Raw genomic sequence first — 24352 nt, 5'->3', positions numbered from 1 at the left:
TCGATTCCCAGCTTGGGTCACTGTCTGTGTGGAGTTTGCACATTCTCCCTGTGCCTGCGTGGGTTTCCTCCGGGCACTCCGGTTTCCTCCAACACTCCAAAGATGTGTGGGTTATGTTGATTGGATCATGCTAAATTGACCCTAGAGTCAGGGGATTAGCAGGATAAATATGTAAATATGGGGATAGGGCCTTGGTGGGATGTGTCGGTGCAGACTCAATGGGCCAAATGGCCTTCTTCTACACTGTAGAGATACTATGATTCTGTGACACAGGTGTTAACAGATACACAAGAGTAACCCAAAGATGGTTTGACCTTGTTGGCATGCAATTCACTGTATTTCACAGTTAGCACATGGTGAAGAGCATCAGTGCTTCAATGTCCTATGTTGCTATATAAAGAAGGCCAACGATTTTGAAATATACTCCAAAGAGAACCTATTCTGCAATCCCTCATACAAAGGATAATTGAGAAATTTCTGCAGGTATATTCTTACTTGCATATTTGATTAGAAGGAGGCTTAGGAATTTATTTTTGTAACCATAAAGGTTTATTTAAGGTCATTACACAGTGGTTAGCCCTGCTGCCTCACAGCGCCAGTGACCCGAGTCCAATTCCAGCCTCCAGTGTCTTTGTGTGTGTGGACTTTGCACATTCTCCCCATGTCTGCATGGGTTTACTCTGGGTGTTCTGATTTCCTCCCACACTCCAAAGATGTGCAGGGTTAGGTGAATTGGCCATGGTAAATTGCCCTTTTGTGTCGGGGGATTAGCAGAGTAAATACATGGGGTTACAGGGCCTGGGTGGGATTGTTGTTGATGTAGGTTCGATGGGCCAAATGGCCTCCTTCAAAACTATGGGGATTCTATGATCTGATGATTCAGGACCTGTACCAATTCCTGACCACGTGACATCCAGTTGGAGAGGCAAGGGTATCTCAGGAGGCAGTTGAATTGGACTCCAATCCCACTAATAAAATGCTATTAGGCTATTGGTATACCTACAGTAGGAAGATTGCAGTGGTTCAAGAAGGTAGTTTATCGCTACCTTCTCAATGTCAATTAGGGATGGTCAATAAATGCTGGCCTTGCAGAAATATCCATATTCCACAAATAAATAGAAGACAACCTATGCACAATGTCACCAAATTGCAAGATGGACTTCTTGAAATGTTTTGTAAGCGTGGATTTTTTTTGTTTCTAAATCATTTACAATACAGTCATCAAAACCAATACACCAGTGTTAAGTATTGGATAGCAATGCAAGGGTGTAAATGGAAGCAACTTGTTCTCATCCTATACAGGCCATTGATAGGATCCAGTTTATTATTCTATGCAAAGTTTTGTCCACTATTCAGGAATGTACATCAGTACCATAAAAAAAAGCTTTACAGATGAGCAAAGAAGATCAAGATATTTAAGTAATGAAAGAAAACTCAAGAGTTGAACTTACTTTGAAATGAAGGAATTATGATTAAAAGGACAATGATACAATCTGTAAAATCTTGAGAAGTATAATAAAGTGGATGTACAAGGGATATTTACCTTGCTTTGTGATCACAGAATTATAGGATATAAGGAGAATTCTAACACAACGCGGTGGCACCATGGCTAGCACTTCTGCCTCACACAGCCAGAGACCCGGGTTCAATTCCAGCCTTGGGCGACTGTCTGTGTGCAGTTTGCACATTCTTCCCATGTCTGCGTGTGTTTCTTTTGGATGCTCCGGTTTCCTCCCACAGTGTAAAGATGTATGGGTTATGTTGATTGGCCATGCTAAATTGTCCCTTACTGTCAGGGTAAATAAGTGGGTATAGGGCCTGGTTGGCAGTGTGATTGATGCAGACCTGATGGGCCAAATGGCCTCCTTCTGCACTGCAGGAATGCTACAATTTTATGATTCTAAGCCTCAAGGAAGAATTCTTTCCCGCTGACACGGTAATGAGCAATTGGAAAATAACATTTTCAGCAAAGATGGTTAATGTGGTTGATTAACTCCTTTAATAAAAGAACTGATTAAATTTTTGGTTCGGAATGGGAGAGAAGGTTAGATGTGGAGAGAGGTTAGGCTTTGGAACATAATAAATGCCATGGAAACTAATTACCTAGAGCAGAACGGTTCAGATAGATGCAAATTTGAAATAAATGGAACCATCAGGAAAGATACTTTGGCATTTTGTTGGATTATCTTTAGGCCTCAATATCATATTCTATACAATTCCCTTTAATGATTAAGTAATTGTGGTAGATTTATGATAGGATAGGCTGCAATGGCACATGGATGGAGCACACTGGATGGCAAAATGGTCTTTATTATTCCATTCTTTCTCATATTCAAAACTGTTACCCAAATGAAAAGCAACAAGGCATGGAGTCATCTAATGTCAGCTTGATTCAGTCGGTAAAGTTCAGGTTCCAATCCTGAACACATAATTCAGGCTGACATTTCCACATATTACTCACTGAAATCTTACCCCCATTCACACCGGTGTGATGGGCGGCACGGTGGCACAGTGGTTAGCATTGTTGCCTCACAGCACCAGGGACCTGGGTTCAATTCTCGGCTTGGGTCATTGTCTGCGTGGAGTTTGCACACTGTCCCCGTACCTGCGTGGGTTTCCTCTGGGTGCTCTGGCTTCCTCCCACAGCCCAAAGATGTATGGGTTAGGATGACTGGCCATGCTAAATTGACCCTAGTGTCAGGGGATTAGCAGGGTAAATGTGTGAGTTTACGGGAATAGGGCCTGGGTGGGATTGTGGTCGGTGCAGATTTGATGTGCTGAATGGCCGCCTTCTGCGCTGTAGGGATTCTGTGTGACCTTATTGTCCCTCCAATGGCATAACTCCTGCCACAGATATTCAACAGGAGTCCCACTGACAATGACAGGACCATAAGATACCTCTGCCAGCAAGTGGTGCACTGCCTCCCACCACTGCCAAACATGCCATGGAGAGGGAGATAAATCCTGCCCAATGAGGGAGTCATAGGGTCATAGAGGTTTACAGCATGGAAGCAGGTCTTTTGGCCCAATTTGTCCATGCCACCCTTTATTTTAAATTCGAAAGCTAGTCCCAATTGCCCGCATTTGGCCCATATCCCTCTGTGCCCATCTTATCCATGTAACTGTTCAAAAGCTTTTGAAAAGACAAAATTGTACCTGTTTCTACTACTACCTCTGGCATCTTATTCCAGACGCTCACCATCCTCTGTGTGAAAAAACTGCCCCTCTGGACACTTCTGTATTTCTCCCCTCTCACCTTAAACCTATGACCTCTCGTTTTAGATTCCCCTACCTTTGGAAAAAGATATTAACTATCTAGCTGATCTATGCCCCTCATTATTTGGTAGACCTCTATAAGATCACCCCTCAGCCTTCTACGCTCCAGTGAAAAAAGTCTAAGCCTATCCAGACTCTCCTTACAACTCAAACCATGAAGCCCCAGTAGCACCCTAACAAATCTTTTCTGCACTCTTTCTACTTTAATAATATCTTTTCTATAATAGGTTGACCAGAACTGTACACAGTATTCCAAGTGTGGCCTTAGCAAAGTCTTGTACAACTTCAACAAGACAACCCAGTTCCTATATTCACCATTTGACCAATGAAACCAAGCATGCTGAATGCCTTCTTCACCACTCTGTCCACCCGTGACTCCACTTTCAAGGAGCAATGAACATGTACCCCTAGATCTCTTTGTCCTGTAACTCTCCCCAGTGCCCTACCATTAACTGAGTAAGTCCTGCCTTGGTTCAATCTACCGAAATGCATCACTTTGCATTTATCTAAATTAAACTCCATCTGCTATTCGTTAGCCCACCAATTGATCAAGATCCCGTTGCAATCCGAGATAACTTTGAGTGTTCCAGAGATGGAGATACTCGGCAGAATTTAATCCAGACATGGCGGTTTCTATCTCACTTCCATTGGGAAAGGGCCGCGTATTGCGTGTCCAGCAGCAGTAGGCCTTCCCTGTGATTTAAGATCCTAGAGGTGGAAATTCTGTCCCCCACCCCCTCACGCCCTCCCACAAAGAGCTGTCAGCCAATCAGATGCCAGCAGCTTCCATTAGAGAAGTGCCACGGGAAGTTGTTGATAATCTACTCACCAGAGGCCTGGGATCTCGGAGGAATCCAGGCCACGGGATGACTGAGGGCAAGATGGGGGTCACAGGGAAGGGGGTTGCTGATTTGTTGGGGGGGGCGCATGAAGAGCATATGAATAAAAGGCCTCCGGCACCTATTACTAGGTCCCTCAGTCAGGCACTGAGTGCCTTTGAAAGAGAGACCCCCACTTATCCCAGTACCCTAAGCTGGGGTTTGCTTTTCGGGATTTCCTCATGGCACACTCCCCCGCACCTGCCCCTAACTGAATACTAGTGATGGCGGAATAAAGGTCTCAAATGTGCACTAACTGCCCAGTAATATGCCTAAATTGGTGCCAGGTGGAGCCGTGAAGATGGCAGGGTACCTACTCATATTTGCTTGCTGGATCAAGGTCTCCTTGCTTCCAAATTCCCCACTGGGGAAGGCATTAAATTCCACCTACTGCGTGGGATTTTCCGGCCATGCTCGCCCCAAGGCAGGAAAATCCCACTTGAGGTCAACAGGCCCTTTGCATGGTCCACGTTCTGCCCGCTACAATTCCCGTGGGGAGCAGGGTGGAAAAATTCTGCCCACTGTCTTTCTGGTGCAGCATTAAATCAAGTCACTCTCTGGCTTTCAAGGGGATCCCTTCCCACTATTCAAAAAGAGCATGGAAAGAATCCTGGTTACCAAACTTATAAATATCCCTCAGTCAGCATTGCTAAACACAGCTAACCATAAATGAGGAAGGTAACCAGCTGTAGACCACAAAGAACCACGGGCATCTTTCTTCAATAGAGAGGGAGAGAATTTACCCGGTCATTTATTTCATTGCTACATGTGGGAACTTACCATGTGCGAATTGGATGCCATATTCTTGTATTATACCAGTGGCCCCATTTGAAAAGTAATTAACTGGCATTAAAGTCCTCTGGAACATCCTGAAGTCAATAATGCAGATCAATTTCAATTTCTGGGATCAAATTGACCACATAAGGGGATAACAACACCGCAATCAAGACAAGATAGCAACAGCTCATCAACTGAATGAAGTACGAAGGGCATCCAACATCAGCCTGTACTTGAAAAATCAATTTGCAAAATCCCTGGTGTGGAGCATTGTGTCGTATGAATGCAAGAGCTGGACCTGCAACAAGGCTGATGAGAAAAGGATTACAGCTTTTGAAACGTGGCTCTGCCAAAGGATCTTTAGCCGCCAGATAGAATGAGAAACCAATTAGTTTGCCTGCAGGAAAATAAGTCCTGCGGTCTCATGGGCTTTTGGCTGAAGTGAAGGAGTGAATATTGAGAAAATACGACCACTGGAAAAGGTGGGGTGAGAGTTTGGTGTTGAAACAAAGGGAAGGCGGTGGTGTAGCAGTATTGATACTGGACTAGTAATCCAGCATAATGCTCTTGTGTGGCACGGTGGCACAGTGGTGAGCACTGCTGCATCACAGTGCCAGGGACCCAAGTACAATTCCGGCCTTGAGTGACTGTTAGTATGAAGCTTACATTTTCTCCCTGCGTCAGTGTGTGTTTCCTCCCACTGTCCAAAGATGTGCAGTTTAGCTGGATTGCCCATGCTAAATTGTTCTTTAGTGTCCTCCCACCACAATGGATGGTGAAATTTAAATTCAATAAAAATCTAGAATTAAAGGTTTGATCATAGCTATGGAACCATTGCTAGTTGTTGTAAAAACCCATTTGGTTCACGAATGTCCTTTAGGGAAGGAAATCCTTCTTTCATGTCAAACTTATAATTCCAGATCCTCAACAATATTGTTTTACAATTAAATTCGCCTCAGTTCAAGGGAAATTTGGGATTGAGGACGAATGCTAACCTGGCTAGCGATACCCAAAATCCATGTAAGAATTTTACTAAACGATTGGAAAAAAACAGCCAGGTTGCAAAGGGATTGGATGATGGGAGGAATGACCAGTGGTGTGCAGCACTGTAGTGAACAGGTAAGGATGTCTACCGCCCAGCCGTGGTGGCCAATGGTTAAGTATGGATGGAAGTCATGAAAGGCGCTACTAAAATGAAACGCATTTATTCATTTTATCAAAGAAGCGAAGGCAGCTTTCCCAGTTAACAGTTATCCTTCAGCCAAAGCCATTAAAGCGGGCTGACTGATCATTTTATCTCTCTGTTGTTTGTGGTACTGTTGCGCACAAATTATGGCTGCAAAATCATACAGCTGCTGCACTGCAAATTAATTAATCAGCCGTGAAACATTGTGTGACATCCTGTGGATGTGAATGGTATTATGCGAGGTCTTTATTCTTTCTACGTCTAGAGCCAAGTTAAACATCAAGCTAAAATAGAACTCACCATAATGCATGTAGCAGTTTCCTTTTGCTGGATCGAGCTGTATGGACCGTAAAAAGTACTTTTCAGCTTCTTCCTTACGCCCCTTTGAATTGACAAAAAAATCTTCATTCAGACAAAAGCTTAACCAGCGCACAGCTTTCACTGAACAATATATATAACAAAGGGAACTGGTTAACATTGCCTCATTATAGATTCCAAACTCCGAAAGTTTATTTGTTAGTGTCACAGTAAGTTTACATTAACGCTGCAATGAAGTTACTGTGAAAATCCCCTAAACGCCACACTCTGGTGCCTGTATGGGTACACTGAGGGAGAATTTAGCATGGCCAATGCACCTAACCAGCACGTCTTTCAGACTGTGGGAGGAAACCGGAGCACCTGGATGAAACCCACGCAGACACGGGGAGAACGTGCAAACTTCACATTGACAGTGACCCCAAGCCAGGGATTGAACCGGGTCCCTGGCGCTGTGAGGCAGCAATGCTAACCACTGTGCCACCGTGCCGCCCCTATTATGAGTGCACACAAATTTTGTGTAAATATGAATGCTAAAATAATCACCTATGTCGCAGTGGCAGAGTGATTAGCACTACTCCCTCACAGCACCAGGGACCCGGGTTCGATTCCCAGCTTGGGTCACTGTCTGTGTGGAGTCTGCACATTCTCCCCGTGTCTGCATGGGTTTTCTCCCACAGTCCAAAAGACATGCTGGTTAGGTGCATTGGCCATGCTAAGTTCTGTTTACGTGTGACACCAATAAATACATAAACTTAAACTATGGATTATTATACAATTTAATATTTCTAAGTGCACAAAATATATCAGCATGTGATCAGTTTTGTTCCTGTATTATTTATGCCTTAAGCAGAATTTACTCCATACTGATATATTTTGCAACAGGTGCATTCAAAGCTGCAGAAACGTGCCTCAGTTCTGGAGACTCACTGTAAATGACAGGGGATTCCTGTTCCTGGTTGTGCTTACAGCACACCAAATGAGGACGCTTTATAACTATTAAATATGAAGCACATCAATGGGAAAAGTTTAAAGAAAGTTCAACATCCACGCTGTTCCACATGCTGAAGGAACTAATGCACTTTACAGTTCCCCACACAGCATGAACCTGAATCATCTCGTCAATTTAGGGTGGATGGTTGCCTCAAAGGAAATGAAACTGGAAGCTTAATCCATGATTGTCACTGTCATCTAACTAGCTCAAGATGCATCGGAAGAAGGTTTGCATTTTTTTTGGTTAGCATATTGTGTGCGAAACATGAGGAAAAACTTACACGGAAGAACCAGAACAATACACTGTGTAAACTGTGAACTGCAGGCTTTGGTTACCGTTAAGGATGTTTTATTCTTAAAGAGGCGTTGTCGTCACAAAACTGATTCAGTCAACTTATATAATGATAAAGGTGCTTGCAATATTATTGTTGGTTCAATATCCTATGTGAGCTAAAGCTTGAAGTAAAAACACAGCTTGCCCAGGGAGACAATGATTTGCCTAGATGTCCCATCATTGCAAGAGGTAAAGTAAGCATCTCAGCATGCAATTCTTATATAGATTGGCAGACAGATATGGATAGCAAGGTAAATAGTGAAAGACAGAACCATACGGCCATTGAAAGTAAAGTGCTGCATCCTTAACAATGTTAGTTACAGAAAAGTTGTGATCATTAAATATTATTTTGCAAAATGTTCTGTTAGGTAAGCCTTTATGCAATACTGTATAGTTATGTATTTAAATGAGTTCCATAGTGAAGGATTTGGTCCGTACACATTAGTCATTTATTTAACATTGCATAGTTATAAACAGACTTAAAGCAAACAATTGGCGTGTGCAGTCATAAGTCAGCATCATTTGACTGACTGGTAAACATAGACACCTTCTGACTGGTGAAATGCACATTTAGTTTGCATGGGAAAAGCTAAAACAGAAGAATAGGAAACCAACCTTTTCCCCTTTATAAGATTGCTTGCTACATAATGGGCACATGCAGCACCATTAGATCAATTGCAGTGCATGCAATGAGATCTCACAATCCAAATTACAAACAGAGAGTGCCCCGCATGATCCCACGGTACCTTATTGCAGCAGTGTGACATTTTGTCATTTAATATTTATTAGGTGAAATGACTTTTCGATTTAAATGACAAATTCTTGCCATCTGTGGCTGCAGATTTGTACCCAGCAAGAACTCAAGTGAGGTCGACTTCATTTAATCTGTGATCCCGGTACTCAGGGTGCTGCGATGAAGCGCCAATGCCTGATGCTGTCGTGCAATGCAAATTAATTTATTCCGATAACATTAAGACAGGCTCCAATCAAAACTTGCATCTTTGTCTTGTTGCTCTATTTCAGAGTCATAAAGGAACGTGTGGTTTTTGAAGTGCTGTATGTGTAATTCGCACAGGAAACAGTGAATTGATGTCTGCAGTGACTCAGAGCCAAACCAAAATAATAAAGTAGGCAATGAGGTCATATCTTTGGTTTGCTCATTCCAGCAACGTATTATTACTCACTGTTATGGTAGAACCCTATTAATAGTCTATCAACCCAACTTGCAATTGAGAGGCCCTGCCTGCACGCTGAGGTGGATGAAGATTCCTCAGAATATTCAAAGAGTGTGTTGCCTCTATGCTCCGCCAACAGTTATCCCTTCACAAAAATGCAAAGATCTGGTACTAATCTCATTGAGTTTGTGGATCCTTGTCGTGTACAAGTTGGCTGCCTCATTCCCCACATTCCAACAGGGACTAAATATTAAAAGTATTTCCTTGGTTGTAAAGCATTTAGGGATATCCTGAGACCATAAAAGGTGCTATACAAATACTAGTTTTTTTTCTTTTTCCTTCCAGAACATTTCCTTCTTTAAAATATCTGAACTGATAATCATTTCCAATTCATTCCCCATGAAATGATTTTCTGGATAAAATTTCTTTAACACAGCAGAGTACATTTATAGTCATAGATTTAAGATCTCGCGGTTGATTGTCACATCAATTTGTCTGCCACTGTTGAAACAAATTTTTACTGTTTCCAGTGTTCTGCTGTATAAATTACCTTGTGCGACAGGGTTATTCAATATAGCATGTAGAGGAGAAACAGACATTCTCACTTTGTTCCCCTGATTGTGTACTACCCTCTGACTAATCACGGATTTATGTTGACATGAGTCTGGGAGATATGCAAATGGGACAGTGGCTACGTAAGAAAAGTAGCCCCCAGAAAGCAAGGTAACACAGTGCATCAAATATACAAACTTAACATGGCAGCAAGGTGGCACAGCAGTTAGCACTGCTGCCTCACAGCGCCAGGAATCTGGGTTCGATTCCCGACTTGGGTTACTATCTGTGCAAAGACTGCCTGTTCTCCCTGTGTCTGCATGGTTTCCTCCAGGTACTCCAGTTTCTTCCCAAAGTCTGAAAGACATGCAGGTTAGGTGCACTGGCCATGCTAAATTCTCCCTCTGTATGCCCGAACAGGTGACGGCATGTGGCGACTCGCCGATTTTCATAGTAACTTCATTGCAGTGTTAGTATAAGCCTGCTTGTGACACTAGTACTGCAGCGTGGTGGCACAGTGGTTGGCATTGCTGTATCACAGTGCCAGTGACTCGGGTTCGATTCCTGGCTTGGGTCACTGTCTGTGTGGAGATTTCCCCCTTCTCCCCACGTCCCTCCCACAATTCAAAAGATATGCTGGTTAGATGCATCAGCCATGCTAAATTCTCTCTGTGCACCCAAACAGGCCCAGGAGTGTGGCAACTAGGGGAATTTTCACAGTAACTTCATTGCAGTGTTAATGTAAGCCTATTTGTGACACTAATAAACAAACCTTAAAATCAATTTGCATTGGAAAGCTCGAGATAATCACTTCACATTTTAACTACATTTGAAGAGCAGGTTTAGCTGCTGACTCATGATGTAATGCAGGCCAATAAATTTAAAAAATCCCAGCAAGCACTGGTGCTAAACATTTAGACAAAATAAAGTAGGTAGAGAATTAAAATAAAAAGAAAATAGACAATGAAAGTACCTGCTTACTGTGGAAATCAATTCCTGTTCCTGGAAGAAATGATCATGTAAGCAAGACTTATGAGCCTCCTCAAAACCAGAGGAGATTTTTATTTGCCAAATAAATTGGGAAATCTGAGCTGCTGGCATAAAAAATACTTAAAAAGGTCAATCACCAGTCATGCAAAATGCAGTGGAAAGAGCAGAGTTCGGCTATTTTAAAAGCGACAGGAATCTGTAGGTTTTGTTTTCTTCTGCTATTAATAGAAGGACTGTCACCATTGCCCCAGTTCTAGGTTGCTCCCCCAGGTGGTGTTATCATGACCAAGGTTATGCTGTGCCGAAATATTTTTTTTCTAAATTTCGGGAACCTTTCTAAAACCTTGACAATAATAATTCATCTGGAGGGCAAGAAGATTTGCATGAACCTGGTGCACCTAAGGCAACCCCTGGCCAGAATCTAAATGAGCAATGTGATATTGCTGTAACGCCGTGGTAATTTCAATACAACAGCCAGGGTGCCATGTTGCCCTTGAAACTGATGCACACTTAAGTTGTTGTATGCACCTACAGAAGTCTAACCCCTTCATTCCCAGTCGAGTCTAGTAGCCAAATCGACTCAAGTTAATCCAGAGCAATTCATCCAAGTGATAGCAGGACATGACCGTGGGACGGACAGAGTGCATTTGCAGTAAGTTCATAACAAGTTTTTGAAACACTGTTGAAGTGGGCCTCACAAATTGAGTGCAGCAATTTTATTCCAAGTCTGCCGGCATGACTGTAAAGTGCATCAATCCAGTTAGCACCCTGACAATGTTTGGTGCATTAAGTTACAATAGGGAAAACACATATCTTATTATTGTTGTTGTGGAGCATCCTGCTACCCAATTTTTTTAATTCACTTGTGAGACATGGGCGTTGCTGGCTAGCCAGCATTTATTGCCTGTCCCTAGTTGCCCGAGGGCAGTTGAGAGTCAACCACACATTGCTATGCCTCTGGAGTCACATGTAGGCCAGGCCAGGTAAGGACAGCAGATTTCCCTCTCTAAAAGACATTAGTGAACCAGATGGGTTTTTCCGACAATTGGCAATGATTTCATGGTCATCAGTAGATTCCTAATTCCAGATATTTTTTATTGAATTTAACCCAAGTCCCCAGAACATTAGATGAGTTTCTGGATTAGTAGTCTTAGCGATAACACCACCAGGCCATCACCTTTCCCAAATGTGCTTTTGATAAATGATCCGAAAACTCATAATGAATTAAATTAATGGCTATATAAAAGTTTATGTATTAGTCACAAGTAAGTTTACATTAACACTGCAATGAAGTTACTGTGAAAATCCCCTAGTCGCCTGTTCGGGTACACTGAAAGAGAATTTAGCATGGCCAATACACCTAACCTGCACATCTTTGGACTGTGGGAGGAAACCAGAGAAGCCAGAGGAAACCCATGCAGACACAGGGAGAATGTGCAAACTCCACACAGACAGTGACCCAAGCTGGGAATTGAACCCAGGTCCCCGGCGCTGTGAGGCAGCAGTGCTAACTACTGTGCTGATATGGATGCTGAAAAGTGTCAATCTGTACTGAGAAGTCAGCTCAAAACATCTCCTCAGCAGAAAGCCATCTGACTAAGGAAACATTGAAAAAGTTAAGTAACTCTTGGTTCAGAAACAATCAATGAAGAGTGCTGGGATCTAAAGACTTGCTTCCAATCTCGTTTGCCTTAATGCACACATTCACAAGAGACAACCTATGAAATATGAGTTGCTTAAAGACTGCACAAATATGAATATGGTCGACTTACATTGAGTGCCAACAGCTTCCCATATGTGAGATGGGCAGGAATATGATCAGGCTTTGAACGTAGGGATTCCAAGTACCAGTGCTCAGCTTCTGTCAGCTTGTTCAGTCTCATGTATGCCTCACCTGTGGGTATAGACAAAAATCAAAGTTCACCATCATAGGGGATCTTTAATGAGACTCTCCCATAATGCAAGCATACCAAAGAAAATCTTTTAACTGTGTCCAACGCCTGTGTTTCGTTATAACGTGACAGGTTAACAGATGGACAGATTCCATGCAGCAGAGAAGCCTAGCGTACAGTACTTTGATGTCCAGATTGAATAATGACCTTTCGGAATTTAAACGCGCTGACTGGAAATAGAAATGAAACATGTCATCAGTGAGGCTACTCCTCCAAAGCGCTATTGGACCCAACGACTAATATATTACAACAGGTAGGAGGTCAGTATCCTCAGCAAAAAAAAAACATTAATCCAAATCAAATTCCTGAGAAAACAATGCAGCCCTGACCAGGGAGACAACACTAATGGATATTTAATGCTTTGCTCAAACTTAAAACTACATGTTTAAATCTACAGGCACAATATTTGTTTTTAAGCATTGAAGTTTGCTAAGCCCATACAGTTATTTTATGATCCACTTATGCTCAACTCAGGAGTTATTAGTCACAAAGATGATTTTAATACATTACTGTTATTCACCTATTTTCTTTGTAACCACGCAAACGAAACCGAATAGCTTAAGATAACACGTTATGCTACAATAATATTTTTCTAGGGCAAGAGATTTTTGTAGTCATGCAGCAAAGTGATAGCCTACTAAGCTTAGTGGCAGGACAATAAATTTACAAAAAGCTTTGACCCATCTGGTGGCTGTAATTAACCCATTCTGTGGATTGCAACTCTAACCAGCAGTAATGTGTCAGTAGTGGTATTTATACCACCATATGTCTCGAACACAAGTTCTTCTTAGGTTGCTCTTTAACAAGCACTTTTAATGTGGTAGTTTGACTAATATAGTAGGAATTGTTTTTCACTGCTTAATAAGCAGCATATGTTGCACCTCCACACTGTTTTTTTAACGCTGCCTTACTTATGTCTTTTGAGCTTAACTTTGATTGAAAAACTCATCAGCTTAATGTTTGTTTGTTTGGGGCTTTTGATTGGAACCAGCGCCACAAGATGATATATCATTACTGGGCTAGTTAATTCAGAAGAGCTTTTTGGCAGTACTTGATTAGAAGGGTAACATTATTATGGATCTATTGCATGCAGCCTATCTTTATAAACATTCACTTCTTTGCATGTGGCAGTGTGATTGCAAGACATGTGATGAAACACTCACCCATCATGTTGTATAAGCTCTGTGGTGCAAACTGTTTTGGCATCTTCTGTACCGCCTCCTTATAAACAACTAATGCCTCCTACAATCAAAAAAAATAAAGTTGTTTTGAACCCAGAGATCACCTTAAAGCAAAATTCAGTGAAGGCACAAGATCCTCTTTTTCAACACGTTTCCCCATTCCCACCACCACCTTTCCTCATTAGGTCACATAATCAGGGCGGCATAGTGGCACAGCGGTTAACATAAGAACATAAGAACATAAGAAATAGGATCAGGAGTAGGCCATCTAGCCCTTCGAGCCTGCCCCGCCATTCAATAAGATCATGGCTGATCTGTCGTGGCTCAGTTCCACTTTCCCGCCCTCTCCCCATAACCCTTAATCCCCTCTCTTATCAAAAACCCATCAACCCGCGTCTTAAAAATATTTAGCGAGGCAGCCTCCACCACTTCAACGGGCAGAGAATTCCAGAGATTCACCACCCTTTGAGTGAAGAAGTTCCTCCTCAACTCCGTTCTAAACCACCCCCCCTTTATCTTGAGGCTGTGCCCCCTAGTCCTACTGTCTTTTTTGAGCGGGAAGAGTCTCTCCACCTCTATCCTATCCATCCCATTCATCATCTTATACGTCTCAATGAGATCTCCCCTCATTCTTCTAAACTCTAACGAGTACAAGCCTAGTTTATTCAGCCTCTCCTCATAGCTCAACCCCCTCAACTCCGGTATCAGCCTAGTAAACCTCCTCTGCACTCCCTCCAAGGCCAAAATATCTTTGCGCAGGTGCGGCGCCCAAAACTGCACACAGTACTGTCTTGCAGTGCCAGGGGCCTGGGTTCGATTCTGGCCTTGGATGATTGTCTGTGTGGAGTTTGCATGCTCTCTCCCCATGTGTGCGTGGGTTTCCTCCTGGTGCTTTGGTTTTCTCTCTCAGAATGAAAAATGTGCAGGTTAGGTGGATTGGCCATGCTAAATTGCCCCTTAGTGTCCCAAATGGTTAGGGGAATTAGCAGAGTTAATACATGGGGTTAAGGGAATGGGGTGCAGAGTGGGCTCGAGTAAATTACTCAGTCGGAGTGTTGATGCAGGCTTGATGGGCTGAATGTCCTCCCTCAACACTGTAGGGATTCTGTTCTTTGGTTGAATAACTGCATCAAAAAGAGCAGGAAAACAATTTTCACCCAATTTGTAGCAACCTGAACCAATGGTTAGATACTGCATAGGGAATAGTCAGATTATAATCCTCCCTTTCTGTTGAAGAGTCTATACCCGAAATAGCAACCTGATCTTCCACTTTACACATTTTGACAAGTATGCTTTGCAATTCCAACATTTTTCTTTTGTTTTCAATTCTCAATGCAATTAAATGGTGTCTGTAATGGTGGGAGAATCTTAAGTACATATTTATGATGTTACTGAGAGGTTAAAGGATTCTGTGGCCATCTCAAAGCAGCCTCTACCCCTCCCCACTCAAAGATCTCGATAAAAGTGACCTTTTATATGAGTTTTGAACGGGAGACTGCTGAAAGGGACTTGTTTCTCCAGGCAGCACCATGCTGGGTTTGCCATTATTATGGGAATGTAACACAGGCAGTTGTGCTCCATAGTTCTAACACACGTTACCGATCTATGCTGATCCAGGTGACAGCTAGCATCCTGGTGTTGACGCATTCCCCGCAAAGATGCTCTCACTATTGAACAGGAGCTTTTTAAAAAGCAGCGGAGGGTCAGGAAATCAGTATAAAGAGTAGAAAGTGAATCAGACATTAACTCATCGGAAGTGTAGAATTCCAGACCTATTCAGGGAGAGGGTTGTATTTTTACACTAAAGTGGGTCCTGCTATTCTAACAATATCATAGAATGGTTATAGCACAGGGGAGTCCACTTGGCCGTCATGTTGTGCAAGTCCTCTAAAGGAGCAATTTATCCAGTCTGTCTCTCCTGCCTTTTTCATATAAATGTTTCCTTTTCCGATAATGATCCAATTCCCTTTTGAAAGCTTTAGCTGAACCTGTCTCCACCACACTCACAGGCAATGTATCCCAAATTCCAAGTGACAACTCGCAGTCTGAAAAAGCTCTTCCTCATGGTGCCAGTGCTTCCCCTGCTAATTCCCACAAATCTGTGCGCTCTGGTTCTCAATCATTCCATTCTTGGGGGACAGTTTCTTCTGTTTGATCAGTCTACTCTGATCAAACCCCTCATGGTTTCAATGACCTCTATCCAATCTCCTCTTAAACATCTCCTCCATGAAGGACAGCTCCACCTTCACCAATCTTTCTGCACAAATGAAGTTCCTCAACCTTGCGATCATTCTTGTGAATCTTTTCTGCTCTTGTACTCTATGGGCAGGATTTTTCAACCTTGCTAGGGTGAGGCTCGTAAAATCCCACCCGAGGCCAATGGAGAATTCTGTTCTGTGAGCCTCGCCCGCCCCAATTCCGGGGCAGGAGGAGTAGTAAAATTCTGGCCTACACCAATGTTAATAAAGCCTATGATGCAGACTGCTGTATTAACTGCTCTCTGGACCTCTACTGTCACCTTCAATGACTTGTGGATTTAAACACCCAGGTCCCTCTGCTCCTGTAACCTTCATATTTTTGTTCCTCTGTGTTCCCCCTACCAAAATGGATCATTTCACACTTCTCTCAGTTTCATCAGCCACATGTCCACCCATTCCACCTCTATATTCTTTTGAAGTGCTATACTATCCTCCTCATGTTCACCATAGTTCCACATTTTGCATCACCCGCAGACATTGAAATTGTGCCCTGTACACCAAGATGTAGGTCAGTCATACATACCAGGAAGTTTAAGTGTATTTACTGGTGTCACAAGTAGGTTTGCATTAACACTGCAATGAAGTTGCTGTGAGAATGCCTGGGTCAGCATGTTTAATGGAAAGACTGAGACCACAACACCTGTATACGTATTTGGCAGTTGGCGTTGGAATCTCTGATCCTGCCGCTGTCAATGAGAATTCCCACTGGCACTGCCCCACGCCGGTGGGAAGTCCGCGGGACCAGAGAATCCCACCGGAGTGAACAGCCTGAGAATTCTGGCCAACATTTCACGTCGATGACCTTTCATCAGTAGCAGACAAAGTTGGAAATGTAATAAGTTTTAAGTCAGTCATATTGGGGAGGGTGGAAATAGGACAAAAGGGAAGATCTGTTACAGGGTGAAAGGCAGGAGACATAAAATGTCAGAAGAGCTGGTGGGGCAAAGCTCAAGGGCATGATAAGGGGAGCAAAGAAACATAAGATGGGTCCAATGTAATAAATGGGTGTCATCCAAATGCACAAAGGAGAAAAACAAGATTTAGACCAAAGAAATGCAAAGAGAAAGGAACAAAATGGGGGCATAGATTATGGTCTGAAACTGTTGAACTCAATATTGCGCCCAGAAAGTTGCAAAGTGCCTGCTCAAAAGGTGAGGTGCTGTTCCTCAACCTTGCGCGAACTTCATTAAAACAGTGCAGTAAGCCAGGGACTGTGATGACAGTGTGAAAGCAAGGTGCAAAATTACAATAGTCAGCGTACTAAAGGTTTGGTGCTGTGCTTGCTGACTAAACAAACTGGTCAAGAGGTGAAAGGCAGGTCTTACATTTCCTGTGTTACATGGAAAGCTGTTGTCGGAAAGGCAGGGGATGTTGTGACTGATTGAGGAGTGGACCAGAGTGAGATAGAAACACAGAGATTTCTAAGGAGGGGATTACAGAGCTTCAGACCATATTAATTACAGAATCAGAGAATCCCTACAGGGCAGAAGGAGGCCATTCGGTTCAATGAGTCTGCACCAACAACAATTCCATAAGAACATAAGAAATAGGAGCAGGAGTAGGCCATCTAGCCCTTCGAGCCTGCCCCGCCATTCAATAAGATCATGGCTGATCTGAAGTGGATCAGTTCCACTTTCCACCGAGACCCTACCCCTGTAACCCCCATGTATTTACCCTGCTAATCCGCCTAACACTAAAGGGCAATTTAGCATGGCCAATCAACTTAACAGGCATGTATTTCAGACTGTGGGAGGAAACCAGAACACCAGAGGAAACCCATGCAGACATGGGAAGAAAGTGCAAACTCCAAATAGACAGTTACCCAAGCCGGAATTGAACCCGGGTCCCTGGCGCGGTGAAGCATTGCAAACGTTACTGTGAAAGTCCCTAAGTCACCACACCTGTTTGGGTACACTCAGGGAGAATTTAGCATGGCCAATGCACCTAACCAGCACATCTTTTGAACAGTGGGAGGAAACCCGAGCGTCCAAAGGAAACCCACGTAGACAATGTCCAGACTCCGCACAGTGACCCAAGCCTGGAATTGAACCCGGGTCCCTGACACTGTGAGGCAGTAGTGCTAACCACTGTGCCACCATGCTGTCCTACATGGATAACATGGACATGATGGTGAATTGGGTGACAGATGGAGTTCACCACAGGGAAGTATGAAGAGATAGGATGACTAATGTGGAAAGACAGTAATGCTCTAAATAGCACGATTTTGAAAAGCAGAAGGTGAGCTGAGGGACCTTGCTGTCCAGATACGTAAAATCCTTACAGGTGACACAGCATGATAACAAGATAATTTAAAAAGTCCTTGGTTTTTTTTAAAACTCAGGCACAGAATATAAATACAGAATATATAAAAGCAATCAAGCTAGAACTTTTAAAATCACCAATCGAACCTGCACTGACATTGTGAACAACTCTGGACAGCACACTGCAGGAAAGATGCAACGTGATTAGAAAGGAAATTTACCTGGAGGTTACCAGGTCAGAGGGGCTTTAGTTATGGGGACAAATTGGAAAACATTAGCATTTTGCTCTTTGAAACAGAGAAGGTTAAGAGGTGATGTGACCAAGAATTTTAAGGTGATGAGCGGTTTTGAAAGAGGAGAATCAAAACGTGTTTTCCTACTGGTAAGCCAGTCAATAGCCAGGGGTCACAGGTCCAAAGTGAACATGGGGGCATTTCCTGCTGACCAAGTTCTCCATTTGACCTGATTTCTACGCCAGCAAACAGGAGTTCTGTTGCAGAATGGAGGCAGGCTCACCATCTCCGGGCACAGATCAAAGCCAGCCACATAGGGTGCCCAAGACAAATCCAGCTGTTTTAAAGGCCTGATTTAGTCCTCTGCTTTTTCCTTAAATGTTAGGCCCTCTAGCCCTCATCCCTCACAACCCATAAATCTTCAGCCACGCCCCATGTGCTTCCTTGACCCCATGCCAACTTATTGCTACTTTTATCCCCATGCAAATTTAATGCCAACTCTTGCCAAACCTTGCCCACTATCCACAACCCTTTGTCTTTACACCTTCCATGCCAACTCACCTGGTATCTACCGTCGACAGAACTCATGACCATTGTTGAAATATCTATTATAGCCTTCATTATATTAAAATGACTCCCATTTATGAAGACCCATTCAATATATTTAAATTCCTTCAAGCCATTAATCCCTTTTAAATACATAAAGCATACAACACAGCAAAGACACCTAGCTAATCCTGAAATGACCTTAATGAGTCATCAATCAAACTGCAAATGTAGGAACACTCTCCCCCGCCCCGCCCAGCAATAACTATAGGTTATGGTAAGCAGGCAAACATTAATTACAGCATAATTATTGACCTTGGGAAAATGTTAACAAACAGCTTTTGTAATTTCCAGAACAGATTTATTTACAACTCGTACTGACAGTCAGCTTGTTTTTAAAGGGCTGTGGATTTAAATTACTTCATAGATTGACAGTTCTACAGATATCATTTGCTTTCAAAAACACTGACATCGGCCCTAAAAAACTGTGACTCCCACAATGCGGGTTAACCAAAAATAAGTTCAGCATTGAGTTCAAATGGACCTGCTGAGTTTGGATCTTCTTCTTGTTTGAGGCATGTCTCATCCCTTTCCCCTACTGGTGAAAATGGGATCTCTCAGAAATGGAGACTTCTGAACCTAGGCTCTACCCGCCATTTTTAAAGGTACGCGGAATCTCCACAACTCCCTGAAAATCCGGTGCTTAAAATCATTAGCAATGGCATAAAAGTGTGAATGACGAGAATTGTTTTCTCTCGCAGTTACTGGGATCTGGAGTGTTCTTAACGCAAAGGTGGAGAAAACTAATTCCATAAATAATTTTGGAAGGGAGTGGGGTGAGCACCTGAAGTTGAGGAACTTAAAAAGTATTGGGCAAAAAGCCAAAAAGACTCCTTTTATGTAACACATTTCTATACTTCTACAGTTCTGTGAAATATGCAAACCTGCTCACTTTACATCAATGGACATAATTTTTGTCAGCACATTACTTCAAGCTCAGCCTCTCTCCCTTTCTACCCACATGTTGCTTCACAGTTGAAGTGGGTATGTGGTGGTACCTTTACTGTGCAGATTGAAATCTAATCCAATGCTTCTTTCACGGAAAGGTCTCAGGGGAGCACTGTGTATTTAATTTTTGATTGATTGTTTAAAGATATTTATGTGGGATAATCCAGATAAGCTCGAGGGCTCACTTAGAATACGATCCTGTTGCAAGATGGGAGACAGATGCCGTATAACACAGGAGAAAAAGAAGCCAGAGCAGCCTATAGTGAAGATACAAGTGTGGGGCTAGTATTTACTTTAAAACAGTGCAAACCAACAAAACCAGTGACCAACCTTATGCAAGGCAAAGTTCTGTGTGCGCATACAGAAATGAGTAGCTGCTCAATACACAGTAAAATTGTGTTATCTACTCACATTATTAAAGATTTTAGTTTTGAAAGACAATCATTATCTATGTCACGAACAGAGTTGTAATCCACTTTGAAGAAAGTAACTGTCTAAATCTTACCACTCTCTTTCTAAGTTCACTCTGGCCAGAATTCTCCAGCCTCCCATCAGTGGGCTTCTCGGCAGCACTATGTTTGCTCACAGCAAGACCTACTGATCCCGCTGCTGTCAGTGGGATTTCCCGTTGTAGGCACTGGGAAACAAATGGTGGGCTGTTCTGCTAACAGGACCAGAGAATCCACTACTAGTGAACGGCCAGAGAATTCTGGCTTTGGTATACAGTGGGTACCACGGTGCAACAGTGGTTAGCACTACTGCCTCACAGTGCCAGGGATCTGGGTTTGATTCCCAGCTGGGGTCACTGTTTGTGCGGAATCTGCACGTTCTCCCCGTGTCTCCTTGGGTTCCCTCCGTGTGCTCCCGTTTCCTCCCACAGTCCAAAGATGATTGGCCATGCTAAATTGGCCCTTGTGTCAGGGGGATTAGGAGGGTAAATAAATAGGGTCTGAGGATAGGACTTGTGTGGGATTGTGGTCGGTGTAGACTCAATGGATCGAATGGTCTCCTTCCGCACTGCAGGAATTCTATGGATTCTAAAATAAATTCCCACTGTCAGAATGGAATGGCTACCTATACCAACATGAACAGTTGTTTCACTGAATTTTAACAACGTGGGTAAGATTTAAGTTAAGGAGCTAAGGATTTAGGCGGGTAGAACTTGGGTTCAGAAGTCCCCATTTCTGAGCGATCCCATTTTCGCCAACAATGGGATGAGACATGCTTCAAACAAGAGGAAAATCTAAACTTAAGGAGTTAAAGATTTAGAGGGAATGTAAGGAAAAGCCTCTCTCACCCAGAGGGTGATAGGAATGTGGAGCTCACTGCCTGAAAGGGTGGCAGAGGCAGGAACATTTAAGAAGTGTTTAGATGAACACTTATAACACCATAGCATACAAGGTTCTGGGCCAAGTGCTAGAAAATGGGATTAGAATGGACAGGTGCTTGATGGCTGGTGCAGACACAATGGGCCGAAGGTCCTCATTCTGTGCTGTAAAGCTCTATGGCTTTATAACATAAGAATAAATTTAGTGTCAGGCTGATCATGTTACTTGTGACTTTGATACTGACTTCATCAAGTAAGAACTGCCATGTTTTAATTTTTTTTGTGTTGAGAGGGAATGATCCCTTGCATCCACAAAGGCTGGCAAAAAGTTATAGTGTTGTACCATGCCTTTAACAGACAGCAGTATGCCATCATGAGAAAGGAAATGAGTCATATAATTCAATCACATGTGATCAAGTCTCAGTCTCACTTTGGCCTGAAGCAGGACACAGGACACACAGCTCTGCTGCTGATATCTTCCATTTTCTATCCATTGTGTATATATTTGTGTGCGTTTAGTTCAAATAAATGAACTCACAACATGTTTTCACATCCTTTGTGAGTGACTGGTGCCCTTTATATCATTATAAAAGAAACATAACATGGTGTTCCAAGCAGGTCAACTGTCGGCAAGATGAAGTGTACAAGTATGACATAATAAATATTAGGTTAGATCGTGCAACTTGACAGGAGACAGCCCTTGACATTTTGGTCGGACTGCAGTGAATTTGCAATGTTGAAATGTGTTGAAATCACAGCATGGTGACTGTATATAAAAACTATCAAACGCCATGAAAGTACTTACCTAAAGGGCTGGAAAGCAGATGTATCCTCCGTGGTCAGATTGCAGTGGATAACCTATCAGTTCAGTGAGTGGGATGTTGGGAACAATTTTCCGACAGCGCCACGCCTGGTGCAGATCACATCAATCCCGGAAAATAGTGTGCGGGCCTAAAAATCAGTTTGGCACCCAGTGTAGTACTTAAATATGCATTATCCGCAATGCTGGATTCTCCCAATTCCTGGGGGTGGTGAGAAATTGTTGAGAATCACAACTGGTCTCCATTAGCAGAGACTGAGCACGAAAGCCATACCGGAGGTAAGGGTGATCGGATGCCCCCTGATGGTTGGGGACATGGCTGGACAGTGCCCACCTGGCAGTGCCTACCTGGCACACTGTTAATGCCCCAGGCACTTCAGCAGTGCCCACGTGGCACCATGGCAGTGCCAGTTGGGCACTGCTAGCACCAGGATCAGTGCCAAGGAGCTTGAGTGGGGGTGGGACCTGAGTGGGGGCTGTGATGGGGGCCTGTGATGGGGGAGCACGGGAGAATGAAGGGGGAATGTCAGGGGCATGATGGGAGACCCATTGGGAGCATGCTGACGATTCATGTCGGATGGGGATAGGGAAAAGTATCGTTGATGAAAGGGGTGGTCCTGATATCCATGAGGGGACTGAACCCAACCCCCCCTTGCAGACCCCCACAAAGTGACTAAGTGTGGGACAATTGCAATCCGGACTGTACCTGACAGTCCAGCGCAGATTGCTCTGGTATTCTCACTGTTATGATACTTCAGTTTTTTGGGGGGAAATGCTGCTTGCCCTTTCGAGGGATCGAGGGTTAGTGAAGTCAGGAAAGGTGAGATACCAGGGTGTGGGCCACATCGATCAAGAATGAGGGAGAGTCAACCACCCAAAAAAGTCATAAAAATCAGACCAGAGAGGGTTTAATTGAGGACAAGATCCCAAATACAACCAGGAATAACATCCAAGAATGACAATTCTCCAGATGATTAAGGAAACCTCCAGACAAAGTTGGCGTAGGCGACCTAGATGTGCCTTTACATTTTAGAGATTCATCAGTCCTATTCACTCATCTGATGGTAGCTAAATACGAACATGTGTTGTAAATAGCTTTGTTCTTTGGAAGGATCTTTAAAAAGGAGAATGTTGTAATATGCCTTTAAGGGATTGCAACATGCCACCACTCAAAAGGAAGTGTGTCATGTGATCCACTCTCATGCAAACCAGTCTGAGCTTCACTTTGGCCTGTGAGCAGGAGGCAGTGCACACAGCTCTGCTGCTGATATCGTCATTTTTTTTTTATCCATGTAAAATGTCCTCACGTGTCCAGTTTAAATGTGGTTTCACAATCCCTTATGAGTGATTGGTGCCTTTTACATTGTATTGCAACACATTCAAATATGACATATTTGACTAATGTTTAGAACATGAGATCAGTGACACTCATTAGCAAAGGGCCTGATTGACATAACCATCAGTCACACTGCTCCAATATATATCCATCCTGTACCATGAAATTTGGTGCCCATATTAATCTCAGTTCCGGCCAAGGAATAGGGTAAATATTTACATCTCTCAGGAAATAACATTTATTCCAAAAGATATCTTGTGAATACCATTTGTCCCTAAAGTAAGTGGGAAAAGTTTTAAATCTTCAAATTAATAAATGTTTTCATCATTTTTAAAGCTATCACAGTGCTTCAGTCTTTTTGATGGTGGATCAGCTATGAATCTGGATTGAGTGCCTTTGACACTTAATAAAACAACAAATTGGCCCAAGTGCATGGGACTGAGTTATACCCTTGTCTAACAAAAACTGTGGCAGGAATTCTCTGACCTCAGCCATGGAGTGATCAGTAAGTTTGCAGACGACACAACGATTGCTGGAGTTGTGGATAGTGATGAACATTGTCAGAGAATACAGCAGGATATAGATAGGCTGGAAAATTGGGCAGAGAAATGGCAGATGGAATTTAATCCAGGTAAATGTGAAGTGATGCATTTCAGTAGATCTAATGTAAGGGGGAGCTATACAATAAATGGCAGAACGATCAGGAGTATAGACACACAAAGGGATCATAAGAACATAAGAACATAAGAAATAGGAGCAGGAGTAGGCCATCTAGCCCTTCGAGCCTGCCCCGCCATTCAATAAGATCATGGCTGATCTGTTGTGGCTCAGTTCCACTTTCCCGCCCTCTCCCCATAACCCTTAATCCCCTCTCTTATCAAGAACCCATCAACCCGCTTCTTAAAAATATTTAGCGAGGCAGCCTCCACCACTTCAACGGGCAGAGAATTCCAG

The 24352-nt window shown here is 43.1% G+C and overlaps 1 protein-coding gene across 2 annotated transcripts in view; it reads right to left on the bottom strand.

The window, feature by feature from the left end:
* LOC145344208 (protein O-mannosyl-transferase TMTC2-like) overlaps positions 1-24352 on the bottom strand; it is a 190134-nt gene that overhangs the window by 29681 nt on the left and 136101 nt on the right. For both annotated transcript variants that reach the window (XM_080191174.1, XM_080191175.1), the window contains 3 exons: positions 13592-13670; positions 12249-12370; positions 6418-6499 (listed from right to left, as the gene is read on the bottom strand). In XM_080191174.1, coding sequence (XP_080047300.1) covers positions 6418-6499; positions 12249-12370; positions 13592-13670 — 283 coding nt within the window. The remainder of the gene's footprint in view (positions 1-6417; positions 6500-12248; positions 12371-13591; positions 13671-24352) is intronic.

Source organism: Carcharhinus amblyrhynchos, chromosome 6 (genome assembly GCF_965287045.1).
Source record: "Carcharhinus amblyrhynchos chromosome 6, sCarAmb.v2.hapA, whole genome shotgun sequence".
NCBI lineage: Eukaryota > Metazoa > Chordata > Chondrichthyes > Carcharhiniformes > Carcharhinidae > Carcharhinus > Carcharhinus amblyrhynchos.
Note: the sequence above shows the minus strand (reverse complement) of the source record. Positions and strands in the feature narration are given on the sequence as shown.